The sequence below is a fragment of the Meleagris gallopavo genome, chromosome 2 (genome assembly GCF_905368555.1).
Source record: "Meleagris gallopavo chromosome 2, MGAL_WU_HG_1.1, whole genome shotgun sequence".
Lineage (NCBI taxonomy): Eukaryota > Metazoa > Chordata > Aves > Galliformes > Phasianidae > Meleagris > Meleagris gallopavo.
The window spans coordinates 33,305,683-33,320,508 of NC_139405.1; the positions used below are offsets into that span (position 1 = coordinate 33,305,683).

The 14,826-nt window shown below is 36.5% G+C and overlaps 1 protein-coding gene across 2 annotated transcripts in view; it reads left to right on the plus strand.

Moving 5' to 3' along the window:
* The window catches only part of SMYD3 (SET and MYND domain containing 3), a 361,948-nt gene that overhangs the window by 34,419 nt on the left and 312,703 nt on the right, over positions 1 to 14,826 (plus strand). For both annotated transcript variants that reach the window (XM_085219597.1, XM_085219596.1), the window contains exons 2-5: positions 1,066 to 1,129; positions 7,221 to 7,328; positions 8,414 to 8,471; positions 13,247 to 13,383. In XM_085219597.1, coding sequence (XP_085075723.1) covers positions 1,066 to 1,129; positions 7,221 to 7,328; positions 8,414 to 8,471; positions 13,247 to 13,383 — 367 coding nt within the window. The remainder of the gene's footprint in view (positions 1 to 1,065; positions 1,130 to 7,220; positions 7,329 to 8,413; positions 8,472 to 13,246; positions 13,384 to 14,826) is intronic.

Genomic DNA, 14,826 nt, shown 5'->3' on the forward strand with positions numbered 1-14,826 from the left:
GGTAAAGGCCAGGTTGGATGGGGCCCTGGGCAGCCTGGTCTAGTATTAAATGTGGAGGTTGGTGGCCCTGCCTGTGGCAGGGGGTTGGAGCTCGATGATCCTTGAGTCCCTTCCAACCCAAGCCTTTCTATGATTCTATGATATGATTCTCTTGGTAGTCAGCAGGAATGCCTACGAAATATTGTGCAGCCAAATAGTGGTTTTCATACAGTAGCTGTTCAAAGAATGTTACTTCTTTGTAATGATCTGTATGTAGTACTTTCTACAGAAAATTGAGGGGAGAGGAACGTCAAAATCTTTGTCTCCTTTCTTCTGCTCTAGAGTAAATCTTTCTTCTTGAATTCATGTATTTGAGGTGTAAGATGTTCTCTGTGTATGTTTTCATATTTAATGTCTGAAAATTTATAAAACTATAGTGATATTTTGTTTTTAATTTGGATAACTATAAACTATGACAGCATCAGAAAATGATGGAGACACTTTTTACTCTTGGATTGTGCAGTGCATCTCTGAAAATTGTCCTCCTAGCTTTCACTAGATTTTCATTGTTTCACCTCTAAATGCATTTTTAGTTTGATCTGACTGACCACCACTCTGCTGTGACTTGTCACATTGAGACTCAGTAATAATGAAGTTATAATCTGATGTCATCACTGCAGTGTGACAATGAGGTCTTGCTTAGGATGTGCTGATGCTGAAAACAATGCTCAAGACACTTAATAAGCATGCAGATGTAATGTTACCTAAAAAACCCAAACTCGTTAGGATTATAGCTGTATGACACACACACAAAAAAGTCACATTTGATATCTCTGCTGTTAATTTAGGTTGGCCCCATGTATAGTAAGTCATATGAGTAATGGAATGTGAATACAGCTTTTTATGTAATGCACAATTTCTTCTTGGGCTGCAGTGCATTATAGTTTTTTTTATTTCCTTCCAGGTGCTTTTATTTATTTTTATTTTTATTTTTTTTTAATATTTGAAAACTGCCAGTTATGTAAGAAGGGTAAATATAAAGCTCTATTCATATTTTTAACAGATTTTTTTTTTTTTTCTTAACAGGAATGAACATCTGCACAGATGCTCTCAGTGCAAGGTTGCTAAATACTGTGGTAAATCATGTCAGGTAAGATGAAGAATTACAGCTATAAAATACTGAAGAAAAACAATCATTTAAATACTTAATTTACAGGGTCTCCATGAATTTTCCACATTGACACACCTCTATATTTTTTGGTTTGCGTTTATGGATAGAGAGTGTATTGCCTTGTTTTATTTTGATTATTCTTACAGTTACGAATATAAGATTATATTTGTGACACAGAACTAAGATGAAATGTGTGGTGTTTGGCTGTGCTTAGAGGGAGAGGGAGGATTCTGCAGCTTGCTGGTTGCAGACTGGAGGTTCTAAGCCTATTCTGCAGTAAAACCATTTGTATTTCAAGAATAATTTTTATTGTGGAAAAGTATATATCCCATTTGTTTTAAGAGGAAGAAAGATTTGAGAATTTGCAGGTAAGAGGCATTATTGGACAAAACGGTACCTTGAAGGATGATATCAAGAAGATGGAGCCAGGCACTTTACAACTATGCATGGCAGGAAGATGAGGGACAGTGGAAATAAGTTGAAGGAAAAGAGATTCAGATGTGTAAGGAAAAACTTCTTGACCCTGAGGACAACCAAGAAGTGGAACAGGCTGACTAGGGTGATTGTGCCATTTGCATCCTTGGAAGTCTTCAGCATCCTACTGGATAAATCACTGAGTGAGATCTGACCACAGAATTAATCCTACTTCACAACTTGAGAACTCCAGAGATCCCTTCCAATTATCCTATTATTCTGGTGTTTGAAACAGCTCGGAAAAGTGTTCAACCCTAAAAGCTTAGCTTTACTGTTTGTCTGATATTGTCACTGAAACTTGTGTGCAGAAGTTGGCAGGACTTGGTATTGAATAGTCACACATGAATAGATGACTGCATAAGGTGTGACTTGGCAGAAAACCAGACATCTGAAATTCAAAGCATGAAGGTTGCCTTAAAAAAAACAAAACAAAAAGCCCTTTAATTTTTGCATAATTTCTCTTAGGTTTGCATGGTTATTTTTGTTTGCTTGTCTAAGTAATGAAAAATGAAGGAAGACAATTAATTGTTAATAAAGACTAGTAGTGATATTCTATTACAGGTATAGAAATTTAACTTTTTAATTCTTTGACCTTCAGGTGGTCCTTTTACACTTTAGGTGTGCCATGTCCCCTTATATAATGTGTTTTTTGTTGATCCTTTACAATGTGATGCTAGAAGCAATTCTGCCTCAGTATGATTTGCAATGCTCTCAACATGCAAAAACCCATTCTTTTGGGGATTAAAACATATGGAGGGGGAAAGGAGGAAGATAAGACATTTTGATTCATTGTACAGCAAATGTGTGCAACGTACATTAGGTGCTTGCTGTAGCATCAATAATAGTGCCACAAAGAGATTTATTATAGGAAATCACAAGGAAAATATAACTGAAGAATATAGAAGACCAGAGTTATTTGTAAGGTAACTTTAAAACAAATATGTGTCAGGAGAGTAATTGGTAAAGCTTCTGTTGATGACTCTCTAATGTGAAATGAGACACCATGGTCCCTATGCTGGCACCGACCTGCACAAGTGAATTTACAAGGTGTAATGCAATAGCCTCTTCTCACCTATGTGTAATAGCAACAAAACTAGGAAACGGAGTTTTAGCCTTTGGGAAAGCAATTAGGTGAATTTGCGTTGAGGATTCACACTGGATAGCCTCAGGTTATCTTGAATATTCTTGTTTTTTGCTTCCAGCTCTAGGGTTCTTATGCTTTAAGCCATCTCCAGTTTCCTACTTCCACTGCTGTAGGTATTGATTTCAGGGAGACAGGGCTGGTTCTGCTGTAAGTAATTGACACTTAACATGCTGTGTATTTACTGTCTCACAGCATCTTGTGCTGTTAATGTTATACAGAATTAATGTGTAATTAATATCACCCATTCTCTTTTGGTAGTAGATAGCAATTGAGAACAACTGAAAAAATTTTCAGTTATCTGGACAAAACAGTGAATTTATTGAGACTGACAATTCTGTGCAAACGATCCGGGTAAAATTGAGACAAAGCAGATCTGTTTTCTGTTGAGTACTGTCCCCTAGTTCATTTTTTTTTCAATAAGCTGTCTAAACTACTGTGTAGCTCTTTTTAGAACAGCTGTTAGTGGAGCTCTCCTCGGCCAAGGCGAGGGCTTTGCGCTCTACTTAGGCTCTGAAGCTGCAGTGCAGTTCATTAGTATGTGCACTTACAATTGAACTAATTGCTGAACAAAATAAACAGCAGGGTATTGACTCAAATTGCGGCTTGCACATTTAAAAAGTGAATATTGGCAAAACGGGATTATTTTATTTTTGTAAATAACAGACCAGCTTAGAAATATTGGTTGTGCTGTTGGATTTACAATTTACACTTAGCTGCAGAATGATTTGATTAATTTTTCACGTGTATTAAATAAATCCCACTATACAAAACACTTAACTGAGGCTTAAGACTGTTAGCTTTATGGAGTTTTCCAATTAATACAGTTAATGAAATCAGAATTGAAGTAAAAATCTGACTTTCAAAGATGAACCACAATGAAACACACCAAAACCCCATATTAACTGAGTAGCTGAACTGGATTTGGGATAAAGGTAGACTTTGTGAATGAAACTTTGAAGTACACTCAGCAGGGAATTTCTATTTTAGGACAGACCAAAATTCATTGCAGGGGAGTTGGGCTACATGGCATTCAGAGGTCTCTTCAAATTCTAAGGATTCTATGATTCTAAAATGAGCTATTTTTAAGGCTGAAAATATCTTGTAGAAATTTTCACTTGGTTTCAAGTGTCAAGTGGTTAATAAAAAGTGTCTTTGTGCTAACCTATAGGGGAGGAAATACCCTTGAAAAAGATATTTAACCTCTTGGAACTTACCTTGAAAAATGTTATCCTTCAAGGAGTTATGTGGGCAGAGCAAGAAGTTCTGAACAAAACAGTAGAGGAATTGGAATTTCTAGCTTGTAGAAAATGTTGAAGATGAAAAATTTAAAGTGTACAGTGTCAAATTTCAGAATTCTATTATCTCTTAGGCCAGTTGAAGCTGCTAGCTTTCACTTTTAACACTTAGAAAAAAAGAAATATTAGAAATGTAGGGCTGGAAAAGATCCTTTGGGCTGATCTTTATGATTGAATTCTCATTTTGGGATCATATAATAGTCAAAAGGCTTATTATACGTATGTTATATGTAGGCCTTTTGATTTGAAATGTGTTTTTGAGTTGGACCTCATTTACTTTTGCCCCTTCTCAGCACTTCTCTGCTGCAGCTCCTTTCTCACCTGCTCATGCCTAGTCTGCCTAATTTCCCAGTGCTGTTTTCTAGCAGTGTTAGTTTGATGGGTGTCTCTCCAAACGTACGGAGTGACCATGTTTGCTTCTCCTCATAATCGCTGTTGTGATCTCCTGGCACCGCTTATTAATTTGGTGCATCCTACAGTTTAGGGACAAGTGATGTAGATGATAATCCCTGACAAGTGGGACACTTTAGGCAGAATTCAAAATGTGTCATTTTGAAAAACTGTTGAAATGACTTCATTTAATGCCTACCTGTGCAGCCTGCTGCAGGGAGCCTGCTTTGGCAGGGGGGATGGACTCAATGAGATCCCTTCTAACCTGTACAATTCTGTGATTCTGTGATTTAATTTAAAATAAATAACTAAAAATCCCGCTTTTAATTTTTATTTTATTTTATTTTATTTTTTTAGTGTTAGTCTTCAATTGCTTCCCTTCTTAGCCACTGGTTTGGGAGGAGGTAAAAGGAAGGATTTTGTTTTTGAGATCCTAAACGCGGTGAAGTCTGGAGGAGGAGCGGTGGCCACTGCTGTGCAGTATTTATTTGTCCTCCCTTGCTTCTTTGTGGGAGTGTTCATTTCTAAGAGGGAAAAAAATCTGTTGGAAAAACTGGAAGCACTTCCCTGACTGGGAGGGAGAAGGGTCAGACCAGGTGACCATGCCTCTCCATGGCAGTGTCTGTACTCGTGCCATTTAGGGGGTATAAAAACCCTGCCAGGATATATGGAGTTCAGAGCCGTGGCACCAAGATAGGCCCACCAATAAGTGTCGTTAGAGACTGCCTTTAAAAGTAGGGTCACGGGACTTAACTGTTACATGTAGTTCTGTAATTTCTGTTTGTTGTCTGAATAGCAACAAGAAATACTTCTGATCTCATCATACTTGATGCATTTGGAGCTTTGCTTCTTCCCTGGTCAGCTGGGAGGAAGTGAGCAGCAGTCCCTATTCCAGCACCCCTCCTGCAGAAGGATCCCACCAATTTCTTCTTGGCATCAGCTTTTGCCAAGCACTGCTTAGAAGAGAGCATCTGGTCTCAGTGTTATTCTCATAGGGAAATGCATCCCTGAGAAGTGTGGCATATTATGCTGGGTGGTGCTGTATGTTTTGTCTCATTAGGGCTTTATTGGTTGGGTAAGCTATTAATCATTTTGGTGTCACATTCAGCATACTTGAAATTCTGTGCAGAATTTATGTAAGGAATGAAAATCGACAGATAAAGGCTTGCTCCAAAGAACAATTTTAGTTTAAGCAGTAGAAAAATGCTCATGTAATTATATTGCAGAGAATGATATCGGGACATTTACAAGTGTGACCTTGTTTCTCCTAGAGAAGAATATTTCTATTGAGCAGTAGATTCTTGGCTTTTATTTGTCAGACAGCATGTGACACTAACTATATTTGGATTAATGCCTTCTTGGTGTCATTTTTTTCCTTTCTTGACTTATGGGTATAGGAAAAGAAACCACAAATCTCCTATGCAACTAAAAGAAATAAAAAATACAATTTATTTATTATATGTAAGCCAAAGGCGGGGGGAAAACCCACAGTGAAACAGAATGAGTGCTACTGATGCTGAAGCCTGGCCACCTGAAATGTTTTCCCTTATAAACACAGCTTTAAAAAAAAATAAAATTGCATAATGACCTCTGTAATCTTTATAACTCAAATGTCAGTGTCTGTAGTGTTTATATGCGCTTGTACATACGACAGATGTTCCCTCTATTTTTTATTGCTGAATGTATAATTGCTTTTTATTAGACGTTGTCATTTCCTATGTGGCAGTTACCTTGTAGTAGCTGGTTTTCTTGAGTTTCATTTTTTGTTTTCCTCACTGAATTAATCTGTGAGAGAAGTCACCTTCAGAAACTCTATTTTATTCTCAGTTCTTATCACTGTAACAGCTGTTTAGTGTTCTGTTTTTTCAATTTGCTTATAAAAATGTCTGAAAAATAGCTCATTGTCTTCAGATCTATACTATGAATATATGTATATATTAACAATGTAAAGATGTACTGTATTAATGAGATGAGCTTGGAGATTTTGTTAATCATGAACAGAATTTTGGGCTTAGAAAGCAAGTAGCTCCGGGAAAAAAAAGTTGGTCAGACATTGCCCCTGTCTTCCAACATGATTTTCTCTTTGCTGAAGACTCGTTGTTGTTTGTCTTTCATACTAGCTTGTGGGGGGAAAAAAAAAAAAAAAAAAGGAAAATAGGCATATTTCAATATACAAGGAGTTTCCCTCCCTCCCCTTTTCATTCCATTTCTTCATCGATGTAGCGGTTTTTCTCCTTGTGGGTGTAGCTGACAGGTGCTCCATGAAACAAAGTTTCAGGTCCAGGTACATGCAACTATAATAATCTTGATTCCTTTCTCTGTTTTGATAAATTTTGGTTATTTAAACCACTCCTAATCTCTGCAGTTTGGAGATACTATGTTAGTCCTCCCAGCCTTGAGTGTTAGTATCCAACAAGGTGGAGGATCTCTGGGGGCAGTTTATGCCACATGGGAAACTTAATTATTGTGGTAGAGTAGAGCAGCTGTGTTTTAATGATGTGGATGGAATCCAAAGGGCTCTGTGTTCTTGATTTCTGAGTAAACTCTTGCCTAGGGTGTTGTGTGGGTTGGCAGAATTGGGATAGCAGAGGGAATTGTAGCACCCTTTCTAATCTTGAGAGTAGGGAGCTCCCTATCTTCTTTCCACAGTGAAACAATGTGTATATAAAGGAATATGTGTGTATATATGGATATATTATATCTATAATAATAATAACATGAAGTTTTTCTTACTCTTCCATTTATTTATTTATTTTTAAATTGATAGAAAGAAGGTTGGCTGGACCACAAGCGGGAGTGCAAGTGCCTTCGGAATGTCAAGCCTAATTTTCCTCCAGATTCTGTCAGACTTGCCGGCAGGATTGTTTTTAAGCTAGTAAGTGACATTCTTTTAGATATATTCAGTGTAATAGTTTCAGGTTAATACTTTTTCACTCTACATTTTTAATGTAATTAAGAGCTAGAGAGCTGAAGAGACTAGGATCGCTGAACAAAATTGGACTGCATATTGCATTAAAATATTACTGATTAATTTGCAGAAGTGTGAAAAGGTTCAAGAGGAACTGAAATGGACATAATTAAACTCAAGAGGTCTGTTTATGAAGTTTGTATTCCTATGGCTGTCATAGCATCCTAAACTTATTTCTGCCTAGAGGGAAAGCATAGAACACCCTGTTTTCTGTTTGATACTATCAAAGTTATTGGTGCATCCATCAACTTCAGTGGGAACTTTTTTTTTTTTTTTTTTAAAATATAGATATGAGTGGTAAAGAGAAGCATGTACTGTTAGCCCTTTCTTTAGAGTGCACCATATCATCCTTTTAATGTTGGGTTCTCTTAATCTCAATTAGATATTTTTTTCCTAATTTTTTCTCGAAAGTTCTGGGTTTTGACATTCCCACAGCTTGATTAACTTACACAGACTAAATTTTCTGTTCAATCAATAGGCTGATGACTGAGATTATAAATCCTTTTTTTTTTTTTTTTTCTGACCCTGACATGATACTGTCTTTCTTGAATAAAAATGTATTCATTTGTTGGGGTCTGAATGATAGAATGTAATTTAATATCTTAATTTATACATTGTTGGGAACAGTGCGCGCATGATGGTTTTTAAATGGCAAATATGTACCTAGAAATGCAGTACATTAATTATAGTCTCGTGAAATCTGAGACTAACCTCATAAATTGCTTTCAATTACAGTATGAAGAGCCACAGTAAATTACTAGGGGCAAACTGCCGAAGTCGAGAAAATATACTAGTAGAAAGTGTCACAACATCAGAAATTAAGTAGTATTTTATGATAGTTTACAGAAAGTATAGATTGACCAGATTTATGTTGATGCAGTTACCCTTACCTAATTATCTTACAGGCATATCACATTGAATAATCAATTTTGTAGAGTGTTTTCAAGATAAAACATGCCGTGTAAGTGTTAAATATCTGTTTTTCTCTACAGCTTAGGCAATCAGCATGCCTTTCTGAGAAACTCTACTCTTTTTCAGATCTTCAGTCAAGTAAGTAATTGCCAACTGTATTGCAAGTAATGCTTCCATTTTATGTTTTACAGAATGGCCATCCTATCCTACTGCAGCTTGCCTTCTGAAAGTCTGCTAACACAGAATGATAGAACATGGCAAGAAAGTCTAAATTAAAGGCAAAACTGACTGTGTTTAAACCTCTGTGGGAATGAATTTGATGTTCAAAGATTGACGGGGAAAAAAACCATGTGTCGTTCAAGCAAAATTTCCACCTTATTTAGTCTGAATATTTTTCCTCATTTTGCAGTATACATTTTGCTGATGCAGCTTTTAAAGTTAACTGAATATCTTCCTTTTTACATACCGTTTCAATACAGAAAAATTTCATTAGTGGTTTTATTTTTTTTTAAATACTATTATTGCTTACAGATTCAAAATAACTTCCAGAAAAAGCAAATACATCTAAAAGTTAGATGTGATACATGTTTGCTTGAACATGACTTTTCAATGGAGAAAAAATAGTTTTGTACTCCTGCAAGTTTCAGCTGCTTGGGTAGGAGAGGAGGTTCATTACAATCTCTCAGTAAAGCTGATAATTGATAAACGAAGTTTTTTTTTCTAGATTTTGCAGTACCTTGAAGTTTGAAGATTTATAGAGGAGGAAATGCATCCTTGGTTGAATCCTGTGTCTTGTTTGAAGGGATTTTGTAGAAAATAGCATAAAAGTATTTATTATCTCAATTTTTTTTAGAGTTATTCAGAGGTTTGGATTTAATACAACTTGAACCGTCTCTACTGTTTTTCATTCAGAATGGTCCAAAAGAGTGCTGTGGTATGATGGGACAACTTGTAGTTACTGTCATACTTTTAACAGTTACTTCTGTTGTTTCATGACACTTCCTATTTCTGCACATTTTACTGATCATGTTGATAAAGATTTGAGGTATATTTTCCTTCAATATTGGTGGAATATATTTGAAAGTCTTTTTTTTTTCATTAAAGCTCTAAGTTTATAGGGAAAAGAATTTGATTTAATCCTCTGAGGCAAATAACTTCTCAGGAAGTGTCTGTATGACACAGTATTGTTTCAACACTGTAATCTTTTCAAAGTCTGGAAGGTCTGAAAGTTGTTATTGTCACTACCCTGTCCCAGTCTCTTTAAAGTATTACTTTTTCAGTATTACTTGGTAGAGTTGGATGATTTCCAGCGTGGATGACCTGTATGCTTTTATTCATTTTATCTGATTAAGTAGGAGATGTGTCTGTGTGTATGGTGACTTTCACTAGTTGTGGTTAATCACACAGTTTGTTACTTCCATGGTTTTCCTGACTTGCTGCGTGTTAAGGTAATTCAAATGATGTAGACATCAACCTTGCTTACACTTAACAAGACTCAGCATGCATACAAGTGTTTGTGCGTGGTGCAATTGGATGATTTTTTGCTACTTTACTCATATTTGTATCAGAGGCTGTCAGGCTGCGTAATTAAATCCCAATGCTTGATTTAGAAAACTTTCCATAAGCCTTTTGTGACATTTTCTCTCCCACATCTCAGTTTTTACCATTAAAAATGTTTCTTAGAAAAACACAATTAAAACATTCACACATTTTTATTTCACTTTGTTTTTTTTTTTGCCTTGGTTTCATGAGGAGTTGTGAAAACTAGGTCTTGGTTGTTTGGATCTCATGGGACTTTTTGCAGAGATCATTAGCTCTAATGCCAATGAACAGAGTCCAGCTTGAATAATTTGCATTCTGTTCCTGTTTCTCAGAATTCTCCCTGGTGTTCCAATTGGATTTGGTATTCTTTTTCATATCTGTCCTATGCCACAGTGTCCATTTAAGCTGTGTTGCTTAGATTATTGCTATTCTAGAGGTACTAATATTTGCTAATAGCAAAGCAGATCATGCCTGCCTCTTTATCATAATCCATTTTGCAGTTTGCGTTAGTTTAAAATAAATAACATAAAGAAAGTTCAAAACTCACTGCTCTCTTGAAATAACACAATTGAAAGTAAAAGCTTCTTCGGTGTGAAAGGAATATTACACAGCAAGTACAAGTGTATGTTTATGACTTTTTTTTTTTTAAACTTGAGTTTTCCAGTCATCCAAAAGCTTGCTACTTTGCTTGACTTCAAGCTTTTCTATACTGGAGGTTTTGTGTGTTGGAAAGAGCAGTACATACATCTGCCTTTCTGTCCTTGTGCATTCATTCAGGTTTGCAAGATTGCCCTCAAATGTCCATGCTGTTAAGATGCAGTGAAGTAGTTATAAAAAAAGCAAATCCTTCAGTTAGCTAGTTTTTGTGCCAGTTAATGTGGAGCTTTATCTCTGTGTTCCTTTGGATGAGTGACACAGACTTTCTGAGGAGCTGAATCTGAGTGCTGTGGGAGAGCTCCCTGTCCTTCCTGACCCTGGTGGAGATCAGTCTTAGGCCACCCATAGTATCTGGGGCCCCTGCCTGCTCTGAGTGTGGCTGACTAAGCCCAGGTATGGCTTTTAGATAGCAGTGTCTAAACCCTGGAATGGGAGCAGGTCTTGAAGAAAGGGTTAACTCATACTGGAATGGAAAACAAATATAATAGCAGTGTGTAGCATGAAGATGTGTACTTCTGCTCTAATACGGTGTGTTGGTAGGATTGCATCTTTCAGCTAACTAGAATGGTCCTCAGTGGCTCCAAATGAGTTTTCAGGTAAGGAGTCCCATTCCAAACTGGAAGGAAACAGTTGCTGTTGCTTGCCAGCTGGTTCCCCTGCAAGGTGTCTGGTTGGTAGATAGCCATGGCTCATTCTAGTAAACACGTAGCACACAGTGCTCTGCCAGAAGGGATTCATGGGAGATAATGAAAGCAGCTCACTAGTGTGTTGTGTGTAAAGTGGAAGCTCCATCGTAGTCACTTTCACTGTACTCTGGCATCAGGTGTGACACTGGTGTCATCTACTGAGGATTGCACCATTCTGCCAGCCCTTGTAAATTCAGTTACTGAACGCCAGTGTAGAGTGAATAAATGTGTCTTCAGGGCACCCGGTATTTTACATTTTAAGATAAATTTGGATCATTGTTGTATTGTAGAAACATGGCTCTCGCTGAGTGCATCTGCTCAGTGCTGCTTTAGGGGTTCTGCTTATTTTCAGCTGGCACAGCTCATGATGTTGAATTCTGGCTCGAGACCTCAGCTGTGGGTTTGCCAGACCAGGATGGTGATATTGTGTGTGTTTTCCAGGCTTATGGCCCAATGAATCCTATGATAAAACTGTTGACTCCCAGTGTGGCTTTCAGTGTAGAATTCAGAGCCCTTGGCTCCATTAAAAAAAATGCGTCCACCATTTACTTATTTGAAACTCTGCACTCCTAGGAATATGGATTCAGGACACTCACACTGACGTGGCCTTCATTCTTCACCAACTCTAGCAATGAACTTTGTTCTAAAGGTCTCTATCAGACTTTTCCCAGTTTTCTTTTTGCTTGAAGATCCGTGTTTTCCCACTCTAGCAGCTGTCTTGCAGAACTATGATGCACTTGAGACTGAACTTCTTGCAGTAACTGCTTCTCAGTACCTTTACTGTACCAGACAAGTGCCTTCAAAACTTTTCATAAAGTTGCTGTGTACATTAAGATGTTTGCTACAGGTCTTTGCAGTGACCCTGCTGTAAGAAGCATCTTCAAGGACTGCATGACTGCTTTGGGAACAGGCAGCGCAGAACATGAAGGCGGCTGTATGTGAAGAAACTCTGTGCAGTACTTGGATTTGTATCTACAGAACAGCCTGAGCCTTCAAGTTCAGGGATGCTGGGTGTGATAGAACACAGAAGCTTGAGAACTGTAACATTAGCTGGCTGTTTAATCAAACCCAGTGGCGTCTGCTTTAACTGCATCCTCTTGTTAAGTGAGTCATAAGAGGTAGCTTTAAAGAGAATCCTAAATCCTCCTTCCATGAGATCAGCAGTCTTGGATCTAAAGTATGGGGAAGAACTTTTCTTAGTGAAAGGTTATTTCTGTTCTCAATAAAGATAAATGTTAAAAATGTAATAATAATTTACTATTGTGCAGAGATGAAGTTAATTCGTAGTGCACAGTTATCCTCTTAGTCTTTTGTTATGGCTGATTCTTGAACCTGTCCGTCTTCACATTCTCCATTTAGGCATTTGCTTTGTGCTAACTGGCAGGAAAAGAGAAATGTGAACAAGTTAGTAAGACGATACTGAACTTATCAGGGTAGCTGACTTTCACTTTCCATGTTATCACTGACCTGATTCATGGGTGGTCTCTTCATTAGAAAACATGTTACTGTATTTCTTTCAGGATACATATTGCAAAGATGAATAATGGTGCTTTATTATTTAATATAGGAATTATAGTTGCTTAATACTCCTTCTTATCCATTCTGTTTAGCAGTTGCTGTGTACAAAACTCTCTCTGTCTCTAGAATACTACTTGTCTGCCAGAATAAAAGTGTTTCTAATGCATCGATGGAGAATATGTTACAAACCTAGATGCCTATTTTTTGTAACTAATGACTTACATCTGTTTATGCATGTGCTTTCTCTATTGGCTTTTGATGTTTAACTCACCATTTTCTTTATGCCATTTGGTAGTAGCAAAGTGATAAACTCTTCTTTGCATTGATAGATAGTTGTCAGGAAAATAAAAACCAAAAAAGATAAATGTTTTCCTTCTTTCAAAATTGCCCTCTGCCAAGATTAATTCTAAAACTGAAAATGTCTAGACTGTACAACTGCCATTGTACATTTTCAAGATGTTGGTGAAAGATTCTGTTTACACTTTGGTATACTTTTCCTTTCCCTTTAAGATGCTGAACAACTAAGTGAAGAAATGAAAGAGGGCCTCAGGCACCTTGCACATACCTTGCAACTGTATCTGAGAGCAGAGATCCAGGATGCATCTCACTTGTCACCTGCAATTGACTTTTTTCAGATCTTCACAAAAGTAAGTATTAAAATGTGATTACTTGACAACTCGTAAATTATCCTTTCTTTGTGTTCTTGATTTATTTTTGAGCAGGAGTTCAGCGGATGCATCCAGAATGTGATATTTAACCTAGCAAAATAAAACTGTTTTTTTCTTTTCAGTCACTATTTACAAAAAAGCGTAGGTTTATATAATTATAACACTTAAAAGTGAAAGTAGCATCCAGTGGGTTTTTTTCCTTTTCCCTTTTCAAATTATCATGTTAATGTACTTGGAAAAAAAAAAAAAAACAACAACAAACACATTGAACTAAAAAACTTTAAAAAAAAAAACCCACACAATTGAATAAATCAACCAATGTAATTTTTCTAATGGTAATGAAGAGCATATAGCATCACTCATCGTTTTACAAATTTTTGTCTTATGTTTTTAGATAGGCTTCAGTCTGTTTTGTCATTTAGTAATATGTGCTAATGGGTGTTTATGGCAGTGGTGTATCCCACATGGGATATGGGTTATGTTGATCATCTGTTCTAAAATGCTACATGATAAAGTATTTGAAATTCATTTGCACAGTATACAAAATGTTTGTTTCATTACTAAATAAATATAATTGTTTTTCCCTTATTGCTTTCACTTTAGAAAATTTAACTTGAGAAGTACAAATAGAAGTATGTCATATGGAGAATGCTCATAGTTTTAACTCGAGTAATTTTTTAAAATTTCTTATTGTTAAATTCTAGCATAAGATTTAACTCATGCATACTTCAGTAGTTTTACTTAGTGTTTTGTTATGAAAGAATCAAACTCTTTATGTTTTACTTCTAGTTCAAATAAGAGAGCCTCTTTTACTGAAATTAAAAAATGCAGGTTTTTTTGGTCTGTTTGCACGCTAGTGGAATCTGCTTTTGCTGTGGGTAACAGGAGTAATACAGTCAACAGTATTGTTTATCTGGAATTTTTATTAGTGATTGGACTGCTATGATTTAAGGTTTCAATTTTCCTTGAAAAAATGCACAGGCTGAACTATACTTATAGGGGAAAAAAAAAACAACATGCAAGAACTAGTCTCTAGTCAGACTCTTTTACTGTCTTAGCCTGGCATATCTGATTTGCCAGATGAATTTCATATGGAAGTGTGCTCTGTCTTAACTAGTTTAGAGTATTTGTACAGATGAAGATAAGGTTGGATATCAGATAATGATCATTGCTTAACTGGTTCAAGCTGAGTTATAGCTTGTAAGAATTTGTTTACAGATGTTGTTGCCCTCCATTTAACAATAAGCTTAGGATACTGGCCATGGTTCTTTCATTGATTTCTTTTAGGTCGTTACTGAATATGTGAGATGAAATACGAGTGATGCTTTGGTAGACTCTCATGAAGATGTTAGTCACATTGTTATCACATTGTTATGACCTGTGATAAGCGGTGGTAATTTCAGCTCATTGTTAAGCTCTTTT